General features: G+C 44.7%; 1 protein-coding gene across 1 annotated transcript in view; it reads left to right on the plus strand.

The window, feature by feature from the left end:
- The window catches only part of LOC130119747 (calpain-15-like), a 46,793-nt gene that overhangs the window by 8,144 nt on the left and 13,152 nt on the right, over positions 1-25,497 (plus strand). Inside the window, exons 3-11 of the mRNA XM_056288350.1 lie at positions 2,049-3,159; positions 7,462-7,670; positions 8,315-8,498; positions 14,915-15,138; positions 15,288-15,413; positions 16,870-17,022; positions 17,893-18,054; positions 22,733-22,953; positions 25,052-25,197. Coding sequence (XP_056144325.1) covers positions 2,049-3,159; positions 7,462-7,670; positions 8,315-8,498; positions 14,915-15,138; positions 15,288-15,413; positions 16,870-17,022; positions 17,893-18,054; positions 22,733-22,953; positions 25,052-25,197 — 2,536 coding nt within the window. The remainder of the gene's footprint in view (positions 1-2,048; positions 3,160-7,461; positions 7,671-8,314; positions 8,499-14,914; positions 15,139-15,287; positions 15,414-16,869; positions 17,023-17,892; positions 18,055-22,732; positions 22,954-25,051; positions 25,198-25,497) is intronic.

Raw genomic sequence — 25,497 nt, forward strand, 5'->3', positions numbered from 1 at the left:
ATTCAAGTACTGGATATACACTCACTGGCCACTTTATTAGGTACACGTTGCTAGTACCGGGTTGGACCCCCTTTTGCCTTCAGAACTGCCTTAATCCTTCGTGGCATAGATTCAACAAGGTACTGGAAACATTCCTCAGAGAGTTTGGTCCATATTGACATGATAGCATCACGCAGTTGCTGTAGATTTGTCGGCTGCACATCCATGATGCGAATCTCCCGGTCCACCACATCCCAAAGGTGCTCTACTGGATTGAGATCTGGTGACTGTGGAGGCCATTTGAGTACAGTGAACTCATTGTCATGTTCAAGAAACCAGTCTGAGATGATTCCTGCTTTATGACATGGCGCGTTATCCTGCTGGAAGTAGCCATCAGAAGATGGGAACACTGTGGTCATAAAGGGATGGACATGGTCAGCAACAATACTCAGGTAGGCTGTGGCGTTGACACGATGCTCAATTGGTACTAAGGGGCCCAAAGTGTGCCAAGAAAATATCCCCCACACCATTACACCACCACCACCAGCCTGAACTGTTGATACAAGGCAGGATGGATCCATGCTTTCATGTTGTTGACGCCAAATTCTGACCCTACCATCCGAATGTCACAGCAGAAATCGAGACTCATCAGACCAGGCAACGTATTTCCAATCTTCTATTGTCCAATTTTGGTGAGCCTGTGCGAATTGTAGCCTCAGTTTCCTGTTCTTAGCTGACAGGAGTGGCACCTGGTGTGGTCTTCTGCTGCTGTAGCCCATCTGCCTCAAGGTTCGACGTGTTGTGCGTTCAGAGATGCTCTTCTGCATACTTCGGTTGTAATGAGTGGTTATCTGAGTTACTGTTGCCTTTCTATCAGCTCGAACCAGTCTGGCCATTCTCCTCCGACCTCTGGCATCAACAAGGCATTTTCGCCCACAGAACTGCCGCTCACCGGAAATTTTCTCTTTTTCGGACCATTCTCTGTAAACCCTAGAGATGGTTGTGCACGAAAATCCCAGTAGATCAGCAGTTTCTGAAATACTCAGACCAGCCCGTCTGGCACCAACAACCATGCCACGTTCAAAGTCACTTAAATCACCTTTCTTCCCCATTCTGATGTTCGGTTTGAACTGCAGCAGATCGTCTTGACCATGTCTACATGCCTAAATGCATTGAGTTGCTGCCATGTGATTGGCTGATTAGAAATTTGCATTAACGAGCAGTTGGACAGGTGCGCCTAATAAAGTGGCCGGTGAGTGTACATAGCTAATCTGGAATTCCTGAATATTACATTATAGTTCAAATGCACTCCAGGCTGTACTGTATAAATGCCATCTTGTCATTTTCAAAATGTAAATTTTATGATGAAAGTTTAAATAGCAACAAAAATAATATTGGATGAACTGAGCTCTGCATCATTACAATGCCAGTTCGTTTTAGATAGCTTGCTCTGCAGTAACCTAACCAGGTAAGGATGTGCAGGGGGAATCAGGCTCGATGCCAAAACTTGCAGCACAGCAAGAAAATGTGGGCCACTCACCACACAGATGTCCCCCATGACTCCATGTTTCTAGAATCCCCCTTTGAATCCCTTTGCAACAGGATAACCTGTCCTGGCTCGTTTACATTCCTTACAGTTCTATCCTCTACAGTGGGGAAAATCAATCTGATGTGAATGGCAGTTTTTGTGTAGCCCATTCATCAGATTACAGTCTGCAGAGTACATGTTCTTAAATTGCACACAAGTAATTCTTACTTGTGGTAAGGTGTTCAGTAACATGAATTGGAAAGATTTGGTTCTTTAGTATTCTCTTTGAGGGAAAAAGTAGAAGTACTTTTTTATGTTGTAAATATTATGCAGATTCTTGCAGCATTCGCATATTAATTCAGTTTAATTTTCTCCCTGCTGCCTCGAGGCATTGTAAGAAACAATGAGAGTTGTCATGTATTCTTCCATATTTGGACCTTTAACACATCCTCTCCCTCAGCTTTTTCTTTCTTCACCAAAATGTTTTTCATAACAACTGATTAATGATTTTTAAAGATGTTTAATCCCCCTCTCTCTTCAGTTTCTCCTCCGGCTCGGTGCCAATGCAAAGCAGCCAGTGGGCGTGCATCTGCTGCACCTTCCTCAATGCAGCTGGCGCCCCCCGCTGTTCAATCTGTGAGGCTCCCCGGAGACGGCCCGAGGCCTTCCGATGGACGAGGCGTGGGAGTGGCAGGGAGGACTGCCGCTGGCCCTGTCCCCGCTGTACACTGACTAACTCCCCAAGCAGCCTGGCCTGCTCCCTTTGTGGCTACACTGGAGCACCTGGGAGACAGGAGCCACCATGCAATGCTTCGCGGGACCAGCCCCGTCCTCGACGCTCCAGCAGCTGCTCCAGTCCCTTCAAACAGTCTCAGATGTTGTCCACTGAGCCATGTCCGCAGCAGACAGCCAGCCAAAAGGAGGGAAATGCAGGAGGTGTCAAAGACAGGGGACAGGGTTGGGACTGTGCGAGGTGCACTCTTCAAAACACTCCCGCCTCCATGTCCTGCTCTGCCTGCGGTGGTCCTCGCAAACTGTCTCTCCCTCAGATTCCTGCAGAAGCCCTGTTCATGCCTGAGGTCTGTGATCAAACAGGAGTGCAGCTGCCAGAGCCTGCAGCAGGGGCATTGTCCCTCTCTGTCTCAACCAGGGGGGAGTCCCTACCGGCAGATGCACCCTATCCGCAGCCTCCCCCCTCCTCCCTCGTGGGGCAGAATAACCCGGTCCCCTGCAGTCGCAGAGAAGTTCCACCTCCACCTGTGTGTCTCAACCAATCACACAACCCTAGTCCATCTCCCTCTTCTCTGTCCACCCCCCAGGAGCTCCTGAACAGCAGGAGGCTCAGCATCCTCAGGGAGGAAATATCACCCCTGACGCCAGCGTCAGAAACCTCAAAATTGTTTCCTCCCACCTGCGCTGTACTCCCTCTCAGCAGGACAGAGCAGTCGTGGTCGTGCCCGGCCTGCACCCTCATTAACGAGGTGAAGGCCAGGTACTGTGTGGCCTGCCACACCCCTCAGCTTTACCTCGCTCAGATCAGACCCTCTGTGGCCGTCAAGAGGAAGGAGAGCATGCTGGTGGAGGCCCGGCGTCAAAGTGATGAAGGAGAGGCCAAAGAGCTCTGGGAGAACATCATCAGCTTCTGCAAAGAGGTTTGTAGACGGCTTGGGTAGATTAGCAAACCCTTTCTGGTGAACTCTTAAAAATAGCTTTGAGAGCTTTGGGATTGCTGTGCTGCAGTGGATAGGTGTGGGCATGCACAACATTGTTTGACCTGTTAAAATGCCCATTTATTTCTAAGCCCAAGGCCAAAAATCATATATCCAAACTAAAATGAAAGTACCTTTGAATATATGCATAATCATGGTCTCCCCAGAAAGGTAACCCTTTGTAGTTTGTTAGTCAGATCAAAATTGAAACACTACTATTTTCTAATATCTCTTATTACTTGATGACTTTCATTTATTGATACTACTACTACTACTTTGGGCTGCTCCTGTTAGGGGTTGCCACGGTGGATCACCCGTTTCCATCTCTTCCTGTCCTCTGCATCTTCCTCTGTCATGCCAGCCACCTGCATGTCCTCCCTCACTACATACATAAACATTCTCTTTGGCCTTCCTCGTTTCCTCTTCCCTGGCAGCTCCATACTCAGCATCCTTCTCCCAATATACCCAGCATCTCTCCTCCACACATGTCCAAACCATCTCAATTTTGCCTCTCTTGCTTTGTCTCCAAACTGTCCAACCTGATCTGTCCCTCTAATATACTCATTCCTAATCCTGTCCTTCTTCGTCTCTCCCAATGAAAATCTTAGCATCTTCAACCCTGCCACCTCCAGCTCTGCCTCCTGTCTTTTTGTCAGTGCCACTGTCCAAACCAGACAACATAGCTGGTCTCACTACTGTCTTGTAAACCTTCCCTCTAACTTTTGCTGGTACCCTTCTGTCACAAATCACTCCTAACACTCTTCTCCACCCTGCCTGCACTCTCTTCGTCACCTCTCTTCCACACTCTCCATTTCTTTGAACAGTTGACCCCAAGTATTTGAACTCATACACCTTTGTCACCTCTACTCCTTGCATCCTCACCATACTACTGTCCTCCGTCTCGTTCACACATAGTATGTATTCTGTCTTGCTCCTACTTACTTTCATTCCTCTTCTCTCCAGTGCATACCTCCACCTGTCCAGGCTCTCCTCAACCTGCACCCTACTCTCATTACAGATCACAATGTCAGTCCGCAAACATCATAGTCCACGGAGCCTGATCTCATCTGTCAACCTGTCCATCACCATTGCAAACAAGAAAGGGCTCAGAGCTGATCCTTGATGTAATCCCTCCTCCACCTTGAACCCAGCTGTCTTTCCAACCGCACACCTCACCACTGTCACACTTCTCTCATACATATCCTGCACCACTCCTACATACTTCTCCGCAACTCCCGATTTCCTCATACAATACTACACCTCCTCTCTTGGCGTCCTGTCATATGCTTTCTCTAAATCTACAAAAACACAATGTAACTCCTTCTGGCCTTCTCTATACTTCTCCATCAGCATTCACAAAGCAAACATCACATCTGTGGTGCTCTTTCATGGCATGAAATCATACTGCTGCTCGCTAATCATCACCTTTGCTCTTAACCTAGCTTCTATTACTCTTTCCCATAGCTTCATGCTGTGGCTGATCAACTTTATACCTCTGTAGTTGCTACAGTTCTGTACATTGCCCTTATTCTTGAAAATCGGTACCAGTATGCTTCTTCGCCACTGCTCAGGCATCCTCTCAGTTTCCAAGATTGTGTTAAACAGTCTAGTTAAAAACCCCACTAAGGGCGTCTGGGTGGCGTAGCAGTCTATTCCATTGCCTACCAAAACCGGGAATTGCTGGTTCAAATCCCCATGTTATCTCTGGCTTGGTCGGGCACCCCTACAGGCACAATTTGCCGTGTCTGTAGGAAGCCGGATGTGTGTATGTGTCCTGGTTGTTGCATTAGCACGTCCTCTGGTCGGTCAGAGCGCCTGTTCGGGGGGGAGGGGGGACTGGGGGGAATAGCGTGATCCTCCCACGTGCTATGTTCCCCTGGCGAAACTCCTTACTGTCAGGTGAAAAGAAGCGGCTGGCAACTCCACATGTATTGAAGGAGGCATGTGGTAGTCTGCAGCCCTCCCCGAATCAGCAAAGGTGGTGGCACAGAGATTGGGACGGCTTGGAAGAATGGGATAATTGGCAGGATACAATTGTGGAGAAAAAAAGGGGGGGGGGTCTGAAAAAATGGAGAAAAAAAAACTCCACTGCCGTCTCTCGTAAACACCTCCATGCCTCCACAGGTATGTCATCTGGACCAACTGCTTTTCCACTCTTCGTCCTCTTCATAGCTGCCCTCACTTCCTCCTTGCTAATCCGCCACACATCCCTAATTCACCATCCCGACATCATCCAACCTTTTTTCTCTCTCATTTTCTTTATTCATCAGCCTTTCAAAGTACTCCTTCCACCTTCTCAACACACTCTCCTTGCTTGTCAGCACATTCCCTCTCGTTCCTTCATCGCCCTAACTTGCTGCACATCCTTCCCAGCTTGGTCCCTCTGTCTAGCCAATCGATGCAAGTCCTTTTCTCCTTCCTTAATGTCTAACCTCTCATACAACTCACTTTCATTTATTGATATCACTTAATATAATATCTATTAATATCAAATTGCTTTCATGCATTTTATAGCATCTCAATATAAGTATAAAAGGTTTTTCTCTTTAAGAGCATGCCTCGTTCAGCTTCTCTCAGCTGATTTTTTTTTCTGATATTCATTATGTCATCGAAACACTCATTTACATACAGTCAATCAGATAAAATTGTCAAATTATGAAACCCCACCCAATCTTGTTTGTACTTGTCACTCAAAGGTCAGCTCATGAATGTTAATGAGGAGTAGACCCCTCTGTCACATTTCTTGAAATAATTTAGAACAGCTATGGATAAAGGTATAAAACGCAATATTGGTCATTTGCAAAAAAAAGTTGTTGAATGTTTTGTGGTGGTACCATGCTAAAGGTTTTTAGGCATGAAAATTCACAACTGATTGCTGATTTCGGTACAAATTTAAGTGTCAGGTTTTATCTAAGTATTACTGAAATGGAGCCACAGATGCTCAAAACACTAATTTAAAGTCATATTCATCTAAAACGGTTATCATTGTTTGACTGACAATAACATTCTAGTATGGCTTTGTCTTGAGCCTATGACTCAGTGGACCTATTGCCATAACTCTTACTAGTTGCCTCTTCAAGTTTGATTATATAGCACCAAAACATGACCATTTTCCATTGTTTTTATCATGGGGAAGCATAGGGAGGTCTCTAAAATGCCCATTTGGAGTCTCTAAATGGTCAGTTTGCTAAGTGATGTTATGGGCATTTTGGAATGTGCAAGACAACATAGTTTGTACCTTTCATCCAGGCAGCCCATGCAGATCAGAGGGTTAAAGTGACAGTATCACGAACAGCTATCACAGCTAATACTACAACAATATATCTAACCTGGCCATGTTACTATATGGTATGCAATAATAACTAAAATAGTGTGTAAGCAGCTGTATTATTCCCTGTGTCCTCTACTCTGCTGCTCCTGTTAGGGGTCGCTGGAGCAGATCATCCGTTTCCATCTCTTCCTGTCCTCTGCATCTTCCTCTGTCATGCCAGCCACCTGCATGGCCTCCCTCACTACATATATAAACTTCCTCTTTGGCCTTCCTCTTTTCCTATATATTTCCACTGCTATAGCATATCCACTGAACTCTGATGTTGATTTTCTCCCATTGTTTGGTCCATATTCTGCTTTTCCTATTTCATTTACATAATGAGATTTATTGTGGTTAGATGTTTTGCTTAGAGCTACAATCCTGAAATTGTTTTTATTTAAATCACTGAAATCTATAGTAAGCATTGGTGTTTGACTTCTCTAGATCCCATTCATCCATCCATTTGAGATGAAACGGTCACCTTGGCAACATCAGTTCTGCTATCTCAGCAACTTCTCCTTCGCCAAACAAACTGTCATGGTTGAATCTGAGTTTGAAATATTGATGTTGTAATATTTGTCGGTAGATGTCTCCTGTGAGACTTGTTAGGCACAGCAGCTTTGGTTTTTCTTCAAACTCACTACAACAGTACCTGCCTTATTCTTCTGCATTTGTCTTCTGTGGTGAAAATGTTGCATAGTTTCTCATGGGGAAGTCCTACCAGACTGAATATTGAAATTTGCAAGTGCATTTGTGATTTGTATATTCGTGCATCAGCAGCTGTCTTAATATGTCAGCAATAGACACTATCAAAAAGGACATTTGTTTTTAAATCTTGAGGATTATAGCTTCAATCATAATTGTGCACTTTACATGTGAAGTGAACTTTTAATTGATTCAATTTTATTCTGCTCACTTTCTAACCCCTTTCCCAGAATGGAGTGATTTTTGTGGATGACAGCTTTTCCCCTGGTCCCAAGTCAGTGGGCTTTCCAGAAGACGACAGTGTCCAACAGAGGGTCAAAAAGTGGCTCCGGCCCCACGAAATCAACAACTGCAACTTTAGAGATCGCGGGGTTAAGTGGTCTGTTTTCCGCACTCTTCGCCCATCTGACATCCTACAGGGACTTCTGGGAAACTGCTGGTGAGCCTATTGACATAAAAGGATTCCCCCCCCCCCTTTTTCTCCCCAGTTGTACTTGGCTAATTACCCCACTCTTCTGAGCCATCCCAGTCACTGCTTCACCCCCACCCCGCTGATCCGGGGAGGGCTGCAGACTACCACATGCCTCCTCCAATACATGTGGAGTCGCCAGCCACTTCTTTTCACCTGACAGTGAGGAGTTTCGCCAGGGGGACGTAGCACGTGGGAGGATCATGCTATTCCCCCCAGTTCCCCCTCCCTCCTGAACAGGCACCCCGACCGACCAGAGGAGGCGCTAGTGCAGCGACCAGGACACATACTCACATCTGGCTTCCCACCTGCACACATGGACAATTCTGTCTGTAGGGACACCCAACCAAGCCGGAGGTAACACAGGGATTCGATCCCCATGTTGGTAGGCAGTGGAATAGACCACCACGCCACCCAGACACACACCCCCTCCAAAAAAAGGCTTTTTTAATGAAATTATCATTTCATTGTCGTCACAAATGGGAATCTTGGTTTGAGTAAATTCAACACCGTTTAGCGCACAGACATCTATCAGTTTACACACAACAAAATGTCAACACAGCTGGGGCAGCCATGTGACATCTCGACTCTCATCTGATTGTGTTGGTGAGCAGGTTTCTGAGCGCACTGGCCGTCCTGGCTGAGCGTCCTGAACTGGTGGAGAAAGTGATGGTGACCCGCTCGCTGTGTCCGGAGGGGGCCTACCAGGTGCGTCTCTGTAAGGATGGCTCTTGGACCACAGTGCTGGTGGATGACATGCTGCCGTGTGATGAGAATGGCCATCTCCTATTCTCGCAGGTGAAATATAGATAGGAGGGATTCAGCCATAATGTATATTTGTTAGAGAGAAAACAGAGTCACACATCTCTAATACTAGGTCACATCCACTACTACTACTACTACTACTACTACTACTTTCAGCCGTTGCCATTAGGGGTCGCCACAGCGGATCATCCGTTTCCATCTCTTCCTGTCCTCTGCATCTTCCTCTGTCACACCAGCCACCTGCAAGTCATCTCTCACCACATCCATAAACCTCCTCTTTGGCCTTCCTCTTTTCCTCTTCCCTGGCAGCTCCATACTCAGCATCCTTCTCCCAATATACCCAGCATCTCCCCTCCACACATGTTCAAACCATTTCAATCTTGTCTCTCTTGCTTTGTCGCCAAACAGTCCAACCTGAGCTGTCCCTCTAATATACTCGTTCCTATTTCTGTCCTTCTTCATCACTCCCAATGAAAATCTTAGCATCTTCAACTCTGCCACCTCCAGCTCCGCCGCCTGTCTTTTCGTCAGCGCCACTGTCCAAACCATATAACATAGCTGGTCTCACAACCATTTTGCAAACCTTCTCTTTAACTCTTGCTGGTACCCTTCTGTCGCAAATCACTCCTGATACTCTTCTCCACCCACTCCACCCTGCCTGCACTCTCTTCTTCACCTCTCTCCTGCACTCCCCGTTACTTTGTATAGTTGACCCCAAGTATTTAAACTCATATGCCTTCATCACCTCTACTCCTTGCATCCTCACCATTCCACTGTCCTCCCTCTCATTCACGCATATGTATTCCGTCTTGCTTCTACTGACTTTCATTCCTCTTCTCTCCAGTGCATAATCCACCTCTCCAGGCTCTCCTCCACCTACAACCTACTCTCGCTACAGATCACAATGTCATCCGCAAACATCGTAGTCCACAGAGACTCCTGCCTGATCTCATCCATCAATCTGTCCATCACCATTGCACACAATGACTCAGAGCCGATCCTTGATGTAATCCCACCTCCACCTTGAACCCATCTGTCTTTCCAACCGCACGCCTCACCACTGTCACACTTCCCTCATACATATCCTGCACCACTCCAACATACTTCTCCGCAACTCCTGACTTCCTCATACAATACAACACCTCCTCTCTCGGCACCCTCTCATACGCTTTCTCTAAATCCACAAAGACACAATGTAACTCCTTCTGACCTCTTTTCATCTTAGTCAACATTCTCAAAGCAAACATCACATCTGTGGTGCTCTCTCATGGCATGAAACCATACTGCTGCTCACTAATCATCACCTCTTCTCTTAAACTAGCTTCTGTTACTCTTTCCCATATCTTCATGCTGTGGCTTATCAACTTTATACCTCTGTAGTTTCTATAATTCTGCACATCGCCTTTATTCTTGAAAATTGGTACCAGTATACTTCTCCACTCCTCAGGCATCCTCTCACTTTCTAAGATTGTGTTAAACATCTAGTTAAAAACTCCACTGCCATCTCTCCTAAACATCTCCATGCCTCCACAGCAGTGGCGTAACCAGGAATATTTTTGTAGGTGGGCCTGAGTGAAAATGGGTGGGCCAAAATTTTCCAGCAATAATCCTTCAAACAAGACGCAAATTCGAACACATTACAGCAGTAAACACATAACACAGGTTTTTAGTACGTGACCAAGAAACATACTAAAACTTTAATAAAAACCCACTTAAACAAATACCACGCCAGTCATTCTCGCCAGGCTCTACACAACCATTTCATCATAGTCCAAAGAGTCAGTAAGTTCCCTTTCAAAGGACAACGGGGATAGATTGTTGAGGCGTGCGGTTAGCATGGAAGATCTTAGACATGTTTTGATACGGCCTGTAGTGGAGAAGAGTCTTTCAACAGTACATGAAGTCAGGGAAATGGTGATCATTGCCCTTAACAGTCTGTTAATGTTTGGGAAAACGTCAGAGTTGCAGCTGTCCAGCACTTCAATGAGGGATGGGTAACACTGACCCCTCTCCACTTTACGACGCAGTGCCTGAATGAAAACGGTCCATTCCGCGTCCTCAATAGATATCCGGTAATGATCACACGAATGCTGCAATGATTCTTTCTGGGCAAACGTAACTGATCCTGGTAAACAAGCAGCGGCTGCTCGCATGATGCCATACTGATCTTGCTGAAAGCGACTGTCCAGCTCAGTAATCTGCCTGTCCAGAATGTTAATCCATAGCTGCTTCAGGTCAGCGTTGTTCCTCACGTTTGTAGTTTTGCCCAAACTAGTGGTAACCACCGACTCATTGAATCTCGCGGGCAGCTTTCTCTCCCGAGCGCTGGTGACATCCCAGCTGGAGATGTCATTCTTTTCCATCAGTTCCTCTGTTAGTTTTAACACTTTGTTGAAATCACCTTGTGAATTATCTCTAAACTGTGCAAAACTGTCTTTGAGGCCTTGAATTAGATCTATTCAGTCAGTGACAGTCAATGAGCCACTCTGTAAACCTTTTGTTGCAAAATCGCTGCTCTCGAATAATTTCCCGAATGTAACCAGCAAAAACACAAATTTCTTCGTCTGAATTTGTTGCAAAAGTGATTCGGCTTCAACTTTAGTGTGACCACTAGTTTCGGAAAATTGTGCTAGCGTTTCCAAGATAACGTCAAGTAACACCAAAACCTTGCTCACTGATCCTGACTCCGAGCTCCACCTTGTGTCTGCTGAGCGCTCTAACTCCAGGCATCGTCTGTTAGGATGAAGCTCTTTCTGTATGTCGAGGAATTTAGCGTGTCTGTGCGCACCTGTCATGAAACTGTATAAAGAGTTCAGTGTCTCGAAAAAAGTGCTGACGTGTCCCGACACTTTCGATGCGGTGCAAAGAACTAAATTAAGACGGTGGGAATTACAGTGGACGTATACCGCGTCTGGAAAAGTGCGTTTTAAAATAACATGCACACCCCCTCTGTTCCCTGACATTACGGAAGCCCCGTCAAAGCTTAAACCCACGCACAGAGAGGGATCAAGTTCCGGTGGTTGCAGCACTTCTAAAATCTTCTCAGATATCGCGTTTGCACTCATATCACCGGTGTCTACAAATCCAATTGCTCTTTCTTTTATTGTCCCTGCATGAATGTACCTAATACACACCGCGACCAGTTCACGCTTTGACATATCCTTATATTCGTCCGCTAATATGGCATGGTAGGTGGCGGGTGATTCATGCAGCTCTGCTTTTATCTTGCGCAACAGTAATGAGGCAGCAGATTCTAGCAATTCCCTCTGAATTTTTGCACTCATGAGCATTGCATTTTTAGGCATTTGTTGAAGGCGACTTTGAATTTCTGGGTCGTATTTGGAAATGAATTTAAACAATTCTAAAAAATGTCCCTTGTTTAGTGCTTCTGCTTCCTCGCTTTCTTTGTGTCCACGTAATGACAGTTCTTGTTTTGCACAGAACATAACAATGTCCAGAACCACCTTTACTTGATCACGATTTCTTTCCACAAATGAGCGGTCCATTGCCTCAGGGTTTAGTTGGTCTAGAACAGTCCCCCGACCTTGCAGGCTTGCTCTGTAACCCTCAAATTTACCAAGTGCAATACAATGGGGTTTGCTAGCCTGATGTTTCGAGCATGCCTGGCGGAGGTGCTTCCAATCTACAAACCCGCTTCTAAAAAACGTGTTTTCCATATGGGGCTCGGGGAAATGCCTACACATTTTACAGAAAACAGCGTTCCTTGCTGAGCTGTATTCAAGCCACTTAAATTCTTCATACCATTTATGGGAAAAAGAACGTAATTTTCCTGAAATGTTGGTTGCGGGGAACACTAATTTAGGCTGCGAGGGTGGCTCATCCACAGCAGACAAATCTGGCGGTGGCATGGTCAAGGGAATCGTCTCACCGTCGTCAGAGGGGGGAGGAGAAGCTGCCTGCAATGGAGAAGCTGTAGCCTCCTCTGTCGTTCTCTCCGGCGGTATCTCACTCTCATTGGGCGGCTCAGTCGGTGCTGGAGCAGGTGTGCTTTCCTCCTCTCCATCCGTGGCTTTTTAAAAAAGCGGAAGATTGAACTTTGTTTCGCCATTCCATAAGTTATGGCTAACTATTGGCTATTGGCTAGTTAGCAGCAGTGAAAAATACAGAGCGTGATGGTATGCGCGCTCAGATTTTGCAGTTCTACGTACGTAAAAGGGGCCGGCCTACGTGCTTGTAAGCCAGCGTGATTTGGTGGGCCTGGGCTTGAAATGGGTGGGCCTGTGACAGGCCAGGCCCACCCGTGGTTACGCCCCTGCATATGTCATCAGGACCAACTACCTTTCCACTCTTCATCCTCTTCATAGCTGCCCTCACTTCCTCCTTGCTAATCCACCGCATTTCCTGATTCACTATCCCCACATCATCCAACCTTCTCTCTCTCTCTCATTTTCTTCATTCATCAGCCCCTCAAAGTACTCCTTCCATCTTCTCAACACACTCTCCTCACTTGTCAGCACATTTCCATTTCTATCCTTGATCGTACTTACCTGCTGCACATTCTCCCCAGCTTGGTCCCTCTGTCTAGCCAATTGGTACAAATCCTTTTCTCCTTCCTTAGTGTCTAACCTCTCATATAACTCACCATATGCCTTCTCCTTGTCTTTTGCCACCTCTCTCTTCACTTTACGCTGCATCTCCTTGTACTCCTGTCTACTTTTTCATCTCTCTGCCTATCCCACTTCTTCTTTGCCAACCTCTTCCTCTGTATACTTTGCTTTACTTCCTTGTTCCATCACAAAGTCTCCTTATGTTCCTTCCTCTGTCCTGATGACACACCAAGTACCTTCCTAGCTGTCTCCCTCTCTATTTCTGCAGTGGTTACCCAGCCATCTGGTAACTCTTCACTACCACCCAGTGCCTGTTTTAACTCCTCCCTGAACTCCACACAGCAGTCTTCTTCAACTTCCACCATTAGATCCTTGGCTCTGCCTTCACTCTTTTCCTGTTCTTGGTCTCCAAGGTCATCGTACAGACCACCATCCGATGCTGCCTTGCTACGTTCTCCCCTGTCACCACCTTGCAGTCTCCAATCCCTATCAGATCACGCCTTCTACATAAGATATAGTCTACCTGTGTGCACTTTCTTTCACTCTTATACGTCACCCTGTGTTCCTCCCTCTTCATGAAATATGTATTCACCACAGCCATTTCCGTACTTTTTTTCAAAATCCACCATCTGTCCTTCCACATTTCTGTCCTTGACACCATACCTGCCCATCACCTCTGTTTCCTTCACCAACATGTCCATTGAAGTCCACTACAGTCAGCACTCTGTCCCCTGGGTCTACTCTCCACCACTTCATCCAACTCACTCCAGAATTATTCTTTCTCTACCATGTCACACCCAACTTGTGGGGCATATGCGCTGATAACATCCATCAGTACACCTTCGATTTCCAGCTTCATATTCATCACTCTGTCTGACACTCTCTTCACCTCCAGCACACTCTTGACATACTCTTTCTTCAGAATTACCCCTACCCCATTTCTCCTCCCGTCACATCCACTAGGTCACATCCACTTCTTGGGTTTATTTTATAAAAATCCCCCAAATCTCAAGTTAGGCATGTCTAATTGCATTTTGCATTGCATTCTATTTGTAGTAAATTCTCTTAATGTTGATTATCTGAATATTAGGCAATTTACTTGCCTACAGACGGGGACAATACACGATCAGCAGCAATTGTGTAACTGAAAAATATTTGCAAACAATCATGACTAAATGAGAAGTTTGTGTGTTTGTATTGCTTTCAGCACTTTTAGGTCTGAACACATGAGACTGGATGCATTGCAATTGATGGAATATGCAAAGAAACACCCCAGAGTCATAGCAAAGAAATATGAATGTTGAAAGGAATTGAATTGCAACATGGGAAGGGTTGGGCAAGAACATCATCGCTAGCAGGAAAAGCAAAACGAATGTAAATAAGATGTAAATAAGAGGAGACAGAAAGGGAAAAGGTCAAGTGGGCCCCACCAGTCTTCTCCACTCAAACTGTCATCTCCAAATGGATGTCTGGGTAACACCTGTTCTCCTTTCAAATTATATTACACACACAATTACCATCTCCACAATTACACTACATTCAACCGTCGTCAAATTGATTAGGTGTGTTTAGTTAATGTATTCATACAGTCTGGTCTCCCCCTCCGCAGACATTCCCAGAAAAAACATTACATTTTCATTAAGTTAAATCTCCCCAAAAATAGCCAGGGGCTGTAACTCATTCATTTGGTAGACACTATCATTTGTGCATTCTTTAAATGATCAACTCTGGTAGTTTTTGCGAGCTGTAAACGACTGCCCTGATTTAACACCTTCAGACCTTAAGCAATTTAGAATCTGTATCATTTCCCTCATCGCTGCTTCTCTTAAGCCTTTCCCCTTTATTCTTGTTCTCATGAATGATAACATGGCCATTCTTCAGGCCCAGCGTAGGCAGCTGTGGGTGGCATTGATTGAGAAGGCCCTGGCCAAGCTCCATGGTTCCTACTTCGCCTTGCAGGCAGGGCGCGCCATTGAGGGCCTATCCACGTTAACAGGGGCCCCCTGTGAGTCGCTGGCCCTCCAGGTCAGCGCCACCAACCCGCGGGAGGAACCCATCGACACTGACCTCATCTGGGCCAAAATGCTGAGCTCTAAAGAAGCAGGGTGCGTATTGAAGGACAAAGAAAGAAAGGGGAAAGTTGGCACCAAAATGAAATTAAAAGATCATAAGTGGTTTTTAAGTTCAATCTTTTACTCGCCCGACTTAAAATGGTCCTTTCTATAATGGCTAGCTTTTCTCCGTCCTGCTCCAGCTTCCTGATGGGGGCATCCTGTGGAGGTGGTAACATGAAGGTGGATGACTCCGAGTACGAGTCTCTGGGTTTGCGTCCGCGGCATGCCTACTCTGTTCTTGATGTACGAGATATAGACAACCACAGGTGAGAGGTTATTTACCATTGCTTTGCTGCATTCTTTAATGCTACTGGGAGAAGAGTATAACCTTCTCCTAGAGAATGTATACTTATTGTGGTAACGCTTTAAATTACAGGCCATTCATTACACAGAAATAACCAAGTAACAACTATAATGATTGTTAATTACCGAGCAATATATGAGTAAAATAGGGTCTTTTCTGTATCTCTAGTTTGCTTCCTTGTCATTATAATGTGTTGTTAAATATAATCTAAATCAAACACTGTATGGGATAAATTCACAAATCACTTTGTACCAAACAAATAATTTGAATACTTTGTGTCACTGGGATAAATAGTAGTTATCTGTTAAACCCGAATATAAGGTGAATTGAATTTTGTGCTATCTTTATTATGCTTATGTTGCACAGGACGTTCTATATTCACTTTATATTCAAGTTCAATAGCTGATTACTATTTATCCCTGTGACGTAAGGGTTCAAAATACTTGTGTGTTACAATGTGATTTGTGAATTTACCCCATACAGTGTTTGACATACATCATATTTAACATCACATAATGACAAGGAAGCAAACCAGAGATATAGAAAAGTCCCTATTTTACTTGTATATTACTAAGTAATTATTTCAATTACATCTGTTTTACTGGTAAGTTACTTGGAAATTTCTTTGTAATGAGTTGCCTGCAATTTAAAGGGTTATCCATACCATACATCTTTGACCAGCTTACTTCTCGCAGAACTTAACTTACATCAGCTCATTGGGGCTTGCCATCCACCAAAACCAGTCTATTGTTTTGAAGTAATTTCACTCAGTGAACTTCTCTCTCAGTATTATTGTAACATAGATGTAATCACTTCATGAATAATGGATATTTACCAGATGTCCTAAGTCTTATACCAGTCGATAAAGGCTTATAAAGACATTTTTGCGAGGACATTTCAAAACGTTGAGGAGCATAAACCACAGCTATGATAAGACTCCCATTTGATCAGAGAGCATTAATAAATCATACAATTCCTCAGAAAAGAATGTAATGATATCCAAATTCAAAATGTGGATAACATTGTCAGCTGAATTGAGAAATTGGCAGTGGTCTATTTTCAGTTCTGAGGGTTTTTCCAAGCTCAGACTTGAAGACACTATTGTGAGTGATTGAATGTGTAGTAACGCTCCGTACATCACTTCACCGATGTACATTCAGTGTCATTGTTGGACAGGTTTGAGGTACAAGTTTAAAAATTTGATATGAAAGAGTTGCTTCAGACAGCTCAGCCATTCTTACAGTACAAGACTTCAAGTATCTTGACAAACATTGGTATGTGCAGATATTTACATGATAATACATGAAAAGCGTTGGACACGCTCACTATTATGTAGTCCTGTCACAGGTTTTCAGTGAATTTAATGGGAGTGATTAAGTTTTGTGTTTTCTCTCTTGGGTTGCGGTTTCTTATTCGAGGCTGGTACAACTGCGTAACCCCTGGGGCAGGTTCTCCTGGACCGGTCCCTGGGCAGACAGCTGGCCAAAATGGCCTCCACACCTGAAGAGGGAGCTCTGTGCACAGCGTGCTGGGGACGGCCTGTTCTGGATTGACTTCTGGGACTTCATCAGGTAGATATAGCCTGTGTTCCCATAGTTGTTGCTATAGATCCCACAAAGTGAAGGTACAAAGGGGCAGTGTTCACATATATGGATAAAAAAATATAAAGTCTAGCTGGTAGATTAACCTGTCTCCTATTACACGAAACAGACTGCTGACTGGGCACTACCACCTGCAGCATGTCTTGGAGGCATCAGATTAAAAAGGTCATCTGATGGGGTCCGCGGTAGTGTAGCGGTCTAAGCATTGGCTTTGTGTCAATGCAGTTGCCCACTGGGGACCGGGGTTCATGCCCCGGTCTCGTCAGATCTGACTATGGCCGGACTCGACGAAGCAGCAATAATTGGCAACGCTGTCTTCGGAAGGGGGGTGGAGTCGGCTTGTGTTCGTGACATGAATGCGTCTCTGTGTGGTCGGGAAAAGCAGTGGTTCGGCCTGGATTTGCCTTGTCACAAATGTGGCTAGGCGTCTCCTTCGAGACTGCAGGCTGGAGAGATGCAGTTGGCGAACGCGTGCAGTACGAGGGTGGGTGTTTGAACTAAAATAGGGATCGATTGGCCACTAAATTGGGAGAAAAAAGGGAAAAATCAGAAATAAATGTTTTTTTTTAAAAAGGTCATCTGATGTGCACCCTACACACACTGCGACCTTTAAATCATTTTTGTATTCATTCATTTGTAAGATAAGGTTGAAAAGCTTCCCAAATGCATATTTTATATTCCAAGTAATACTGCAAGTTAGACTGTGCAGAGATCCTTTCTTTCTTTGTTTAGTGATTTAGTGACTGTTCGGCTTTTTGATTTAGATGTGAAAAAAAGATTGGTAATGCATTTGTATTTGGAAGAATCATCATATCAATCATTTTCACGTCTCCCTCACAGGTACTTTGACGCAGTAGATATCTGTAAGATCCATTCAGATTGGCAGGAGGTTCGGGTGCCTGGTGTTTTCCCCAGAGGGTCCAATGTCCCGGTGACGGTGGTGTCACTCACGGTGCTGGAGAGAACAACCATAGAGCTGGCCTTATACCAGAAGGGCAGCAGGTAAGACAAAGCCCAACTGCTCCAACAGGCCAGCCTATGACAGACAGATGTACGACATTCGGAAAATGTGTCATCTGTCTGACATAATTACTACAGGCAAGAAAGAAAACCTCATGGGGAAATATGGTCAAAGTAGACCACATTTCTGAAACCTCACTTGACATAAGTTACTCTGAAGAATTCTTATTTATTTATATATATTTGGAAATATTCGTCAATAAACATGAGGTATTAATACTTCATAGAGAAATCTTTACATAGCTTTTTGTATTGGAACCATGTTGAACATCTCTTTGTTAAAGGGAAACAGTCACAATTTTCAATATTATCTTCAGGATAATACTCCATTAGTAGCCATAGTACTGAGCAGTCTTCTGTGTGTTTCTGAAACGCACTGATGGACAATCAGTGAATGTGAAAGCGTAATCCTAGTTTGCCAATCAATTGCATTGTGTAGGAAAATGTAAATGACAATGCTTCATTATACAGCTGTATGTGGCATTGTTTGCTTTTCCGTATACAACAGTCTATCAGCAAACCAGAGTAAATTTTCACATTCACAGATTGCTTGCTAGTGATATTATCAGCAAACACTTTTCTGCATGAACACACGCACACACACACTTATATATATATATATATATATATATATATATATATATATATATATATATATATATATATATATATATATATATACACACACACACACATATATATATATATATATATATATATATATACATATATATATATATATAAAAGATAGATGTAGGAAATTTGTTTTTGATTCATAGCAGTACAAGCCTGTTTCATGCATCATGCACTCATCAGCTGCCAAGTTGGCTAAACAACAAAGAAAAAGAAAAACTGCGAATAAATGCAATGTTGCCTCGCACCATGCCCCTGGCTGCAGTGCACAGCAACCAATGGGAGGATAGGAAACACCGGAAAAGCGACATCTGAAACATACCAACCATTGAGAGAGGGACTGGGGCTCTTTTTGAAAAAGTAAGGGCTTACAGGGTCGGGGCACTGTTGAAATAGCATACTTTTAAACTATAACAGAATAAAATAACATCCAGTGGTGTACTTTACATACATCATGTAGTGGAGTGGGTCTGGGGCACAGCCAAAAGAGCAGACAGGCAAAACATAAAAATACAACATCCAATAACAGTCATCACATGTATATCATCCAATGGAGGGAGGGGGGGGGGGATAATAAAGACAATGGCTTATTTGTAATTGCAAAGCAGATATTTTTTTCTGTGCCTATAGCTGGTGGTCAATTCATTTCTACTGTTCAAGGTGGACATATCAGGCTTGCAAATAATAAAACATTTCTCTTCCAAGCACAGGTTACATCTTTTGCTGTTAGTTGAATATGCATTGCTCTTAGTAAGGATTTTCCATGAGATAGAGTTTGTCCACCAATGACCAAATGTGGCGGCTTAAGGCCGTTGCATTTCTTGAATGCTCTTTCCTGAAGGTACTCATATGGGCGTTAAACCTAAAAGGGCTCTCTGTTAGTCCAGTGTAAGTGTCCACTTTGCATTTGTCTTCTCTTGTCACTGATGCCTGGTAGATGACTCCCCTCTGTCTGGCATTTTCCTTCAAGAGGACATGATGCCTTAGCACAGCAGCTGCAGATGGTGGTGTTTGGCTGTGTTGAGGGAAACAATCATCTCATCTCGTCTTATCTTCAGCCACTTTCCCGGGGTTGGGTCGCGGTGGCAGCAAGCCAAATAAGGCACTCCAGACGTCCCTCTCTCCAGCAATGCCCTCCAGCTCCTCCTGGGGGATCCCAAGGCGTTCCCAGGCCAGATTGGACATGTAGTCCCTCCAGCGAGTTCTGGGTCTACCCCGGGGTCTCCTCCCAGTTGGCCGTGCCCGGTAAACCTCCAAAGGAAGGCGTCCAGGAGGCATCCTAATCAGATGCCCGAACCATCTCAACTGGCTCCTCTCGATGCGAAGGAGCAGCGGCTCTACTGCAAGCTCCCTCCGGATGTCCGAGCTCCTCACCCTATCTCTAAGGCTGAGCCCAGACACCCTACGGAGGAAACTCATTTCAGCCGCTTGTATCCACGATCTCACCCTTTCAGTCACTACCCAAAGCTCATGATCATAGGTGAGAATTGGAACGAAGATTGACTGGTAAATTGAGAGCTTTTCCTTCTGGCTCAGCTCCTTCTTCACCACAACGGTCCAGTACAACATCCACATTACTGCTGATGCTGCACGAATCCGCCTGTCAATCTCCCACTCCATCCTACCCTCACTCGTCAACAAGACCCCGAGATACTTGAACTCCTTCACTTGGGGCAGCAACTCATCCCCAACGCGGAGGGAGCAATCCACCATTTTCTGGTAGAGAACCATGGCCTCAGACTTGGAGGTGCTGACTCTCATCCCAGCCAGGGAAACAATCACAATTTCCAATATTATCTCTCCTCTCTCTCTCTCTCTCTCTCTCTCTCTCTCTCTCTCTCTCTCTCTCTCTCTCTCTCTCTCTCTCTCTCTCTCTCTCTCTCTCTATATATATATATATATATATATATACATATATATACATATATACACTCACCGGCCACTTTATTAGGCACACCTGTCCAACTGCTCGTTAACGCAAATGTCTAATCAGCCAATCACATGGCAGCAACTCAATGCATTTAGGCATGTAGACATGGTCAAGACGATCTGCTGCAGTTCAAACCGAACATCAGAATGGGGAAGAAAGGTGATTTAAGTGACTTTGAACGTGGCATGGTTGTTGGTGCCAGACGGGCTGGTCTGAGTATTTCAGAAACTGCTGATCTACTGGGATTTTCACGCACAACCATCTCTAGGGTTTACAGAGAATGGTCCGAAAAAGAGAAAATATCCGGTGAGCGGCAGTTCTGTGGGCGAAAATGCCTTGTTGATGCCAGAGGTCGGAGGAGAATGGCCAGACTGGTTCGAGCAGATAGAAAGGCAACAGTAACTCAAATAACCACTCATTACAACCGAGGTATGCAGAAGAGCATCTCTGAACGCACAACACGTCGAACCTTGAGGCAGATGGGCTACAGCAGCAGAAGACTACACCAGGTGCCACTCCTGTCAGCTAAGAACAGGAAACTGAGGCTACAATTTGCACAGGCTCACCAAAATTGGACAATAGAAGATTGGAAAAACGTTGCCTGGTCTGATGAGTCTCGATTTCTGCTGCAACATTCGGATGGTAGCGTCAGAATTTGGCGTCAACAACATGAAAGCATGGATCCATCCTGCCTTGTATCAACGGTTCAGGCTGGAGGTGGTGGTGTAATGGTGTGGGGGATATTTTCTTGGCACACTTTGGGCCCCTTAGTACCAATTGAGCATCGTGTCAACGCCACAGCCTACCTGAGTATTGTTGCTGACCATGTCCATCCCTTTATGACCACAGTGTTCCCATCTTCTGATGGCTACTTCCAGCAGGATAACGCGCCATGTCATAAAGCAGGAATCATCTCAGACTGGTTTCTTGAACATGACAATGAGTTCACTGTACTCAAATGGCCTCCACAGTCACCAGATCTCAATCCAATAGAGCACCTTTGGGATGTGGTGGACCGGGAGATTCGCATCATGGATGTGCAGCCGACAAATCTGCAGCAACTGCGTGATGCTATCATGTCAATATGGACCAAACTCTCTGAGGAATGTTTCCAGTACCTTGCTGAATCTGTGCCACAAAGGATTAAGGCAGTTCTGAAGGCAAAAGGGGGTCCAACCCGGTACTAGCAAGGTCTACCTAATATAGTGGCCAGTGAGTGTATATCTCAACACAGATACAGAAAAAAAAGATTTTAATACTTTTTTTTTATTTTAATGTATTAAAATCTCTTTTTCCTGTATCCGTGTTGATATTCCGCTCCTCTTTAGTTGAGCACTCACAACACCACTGATGGTTTCGGAAAAAAACGCTATATGTGTGTGTATATATACACGTATATAGAGATAATATTGGAAATTGTGATTGTTTCCCTTTAACTAGTTTCTCAGCTAGCACATTTCCTTTACTTGTGTTTTATTTCAATGTAATTTTATATTGTTATCCATATATCGTCTGACCAAAACAGAAACGAAATCGCTTCTATCCTCAGCAGCCTTGTGTGTGCATCTGTCTATGCAGCTTCTTAGTGTTATGGTTATGTTTGGGTTTCCAAGGCCCACTGGTCTTGCTATTTATGTTCCTGCTCCTGCTTTGCTCACCTGTTCCTCATTTCCCTCACTGGCTCCCCAGCAGTTATATTCCCCTGGTTACCCTGTTTCTTTGTCAGATTGTAATGTTAACCTATGTTAGCTTATGTTGGCCTGGTGCTTCATGCCTTCCTTGCTGTTTGTACCTGCTGCTCCAGTTTTTGTAAGTTAATGTCCTTCATTAAAGCATTGCTCTAGTCCAGCCTGTCTCCGCTGCCTGCATTTGGTTCCTCTGTTCCTGCCCCCATCGTGGCACTTAGTGCATTTTAGTGGCATAATTCATAGATGTAAGTCCAAGGGGAGAGGTGTCTAAATGTGGATATGTGACCGATTCCTTTGTCACCGCACAAAGCTAAAAATGCTGTCATTTTTCTCCACCTCCTCAACTTCTCTTCAACCTCTTCCTCCTCTCCTATCCATCCTCTACTCCTCCCTTTTATGATTCTGCCAGGCGGTGGGACACGGCAGAGAGTCACTTGTTGGACCTCTGCATCCTGGTCTACAGGGCAGGCTTCGACAGCGCCGGTGCCCTGGTGCTGGGCCGCCTCCTGGCCCACAGCAGGCGCTCGGTGAGGAGGTTCGTGGGCTGTGACGTGATGCTCGAGCCTGGAGAGTACGCCGTGCTCTGCTGTGCTTTCAACCACTGGCAAAGCGCTGAGATGGAGGGGAAAGGTAAAAACAGACACGTAATCCATCACATATTATATTGAGAATGTAATGAGTCATGGGCATGCTAATCAAATAGAGAAGTTTCTTCTGCTATGTAGAAAAATGTTCTTGTAGAAGATGTGGCTATACTGGAACTTGGCAAATTGACTGCCCTTGAATTTTAACCTAAGTTGAATTTCAGTGTCAACCACTGTGAATGCTAAAAAAACAAAAAACAAATCATCCCTTGTTTCCCTTCTTCTTGTTTCTGGTTTGGTGTTGTCTCGGATCTAAAAAAAAAGCAATCATGTTTGTCCCTTTTCTAAATATTTCCACCAGTAGTAATATTTCTTAGTGTTTTATTACATTTTCCCATCATAGCAGCATGCCGAGGATTTCTTGAATTTCCAATGGAGTTTCATGGTCACTGGACACAATGGTATTTATCTCATACAGATCAGCAAACACAATGTTAGACACACCTGGAGAAAAACAGCAAACTTAGATGGGATTGGCCGTTGCCTAAATAATAAGAAAAAAATATTGTGTTAAGTTGCCGATTCAGTTTTCTTGACCTGTGGGAAAATTTTTGAAGAGGATAGATGTAGTCTCTGAGCACCTTCTTTTGAAGGTTTTCCGGGCACGTCCAACTGGGAGGAGACCCTGGGGTAGACCCAGAACTCGCTGGAGGGAATACATGTCCAATCTGTCCTGGGAATGCCTTGGGATCCCCCAGGAGGAGCTGGAGGGCGTTGCTGGGGAGAGGGATGTCTGGAGTGCCCTACTTAGCTTGCTGCAAACCACAACCCGACCCCGGAGAAGCGGCTAATGATGAGATGAGATGAGATGTGATGAGATGAGATGAGATATAGTCAAGTCATGTTTTATTTGTCTAGCCCTAAATTGCAATTCACTCCAATTGGGCTTCACAATTACATTACATTCTCCAACATAAAATATTTTAATCAATGCCGATGCACTACACCCCATTTCCGTAGACCAGGGGTGCCCAACTCCAGGCCTCGAGGGCTGCAGTATCTGCGGGTATTTGTTCCAACCATGCACTAAAACACCTGATTTAACTAATTAGCTCGCCTCTTGGACCAAGGAGGGAAAGGAATTAGCTAAATCAGGTGGTGTAGTGCATGGTTGCAACAAATACCCGCAGACACTGCGGCCCTCGAGGCCTGGAGTTGGGCACCCCTGCCGTAGACACTAGATTTGGATGAGAAAAAAAAAACCTCCACGGCAAAAACTGTTTAAGGGGGATAAATGGGAGAAACTGCGGGAAGAGCATCAGAGGAGGTGTTTACAATAACCACTAAGTGAGGTGAAAATGAATACATAAATTACAGAGAAACAATGCATAATGTATATAATTATTACAAAAGCTGGAGTGAGGGGTCCGCGGTGGTGTAGCAGTCTAAGCATTGGCTTTGTGTCGATGCAGTTTCCTACTGTGGACTGGGGTTCGCGCCCCGGTCTCATCAGATCCGACTATGGCCGGAGTCGACGAAGGAGCAATAATTGGCAATGCTGTCTTCGGGAGGGGGACGGAGTCGGCATGTGTCTGTCACATGAACGTGTCTCTGTGTGTGTCGGGAAAAGCAGTGGTTCGGCCTGGATTCGCCTTGTCACGAAAGTGGAGAGGCGTCTCCTTCGAGACTGCCGGCTGGAGAGATGCAGTTGGCGAACACATGCAGTACGAGAGTGGGTGTTTGAACTAGAATAGGGATCGATTGGCCACTAAATTGGGAGAAAAAAGGGAAAAATCAGAAATAAATTTATAAAAAAAACAAAAGCTGGAGTGAATTAAGTGGAACTTAATGATTGGCTAGGTTATACAAATACAACGCAGGATGTGTAATGACAGATAGAGAAGATGTAATAGATAAAGAAGACACTCATCTCTGTCAACAACTTCTGTTGTCATGCCTTTGAGGGGATATAAATGTGTGTAATCCTTCCTCCTGTAGGTGGGTTGGTGAAAATGAAAATGCAATTTTAGTTTTTTATTCTTGTTAGAAAACCCCAATATAAAGAGTTGACAACCATGGTAGATTTATGGCAGATTCGTCGATGTAAACGTTTCAGTTGTCCTTACAAAAATGTTCATCTTCAGCAAGCTGTTGCAGATCAGAGCTACCGGGTTACATGTTGGCTGTCTACAGCTCCAGACTGGTGGTGGTGGAGCAGGTGACAGCCTCGATCACCACCATAGCCGACGCCATCGTCCAACTGATGGAGACCAAGGGTGAGAGACACGAGGTGAGATGCATAATGTATAGACCGACCTGGTGTAGGTCATAAATTTATCTGGGGGGGCAACCTCGGATATGTCAGTTGTTTCATGAGGTTTATTCATGATAAAGGAGAGAGCAGAGACGGAAGAACCAGATCTAAGTCCAGAAAGTCCTAACCGTGTATTTGCTTCACTCGTGTTCTTCCATGTAATTCCTTGAGTACTTGTTAATAAGTCGTTTTCCTAGAAGTTTTTTGAGTGTAGTATTGGAAATGAACTATTATCTTGTTCTTCCAGAACAAGATAATAGTTCTTGTTGTGTGTGT

This window comes from Lampris incognitus, chromosome 10 (assembly GCF_029633865.1).
Source record: "Lampris incognitus isolate fLamInc1 chromosome 10, fLamInc1.hap2, whole genome shotgun sequence".
NCBI lineage: Eukaryota > Metazoa > Chordata > Actinopteri > Lampriformes > Lampridae > Lampris > Lampris incognitus.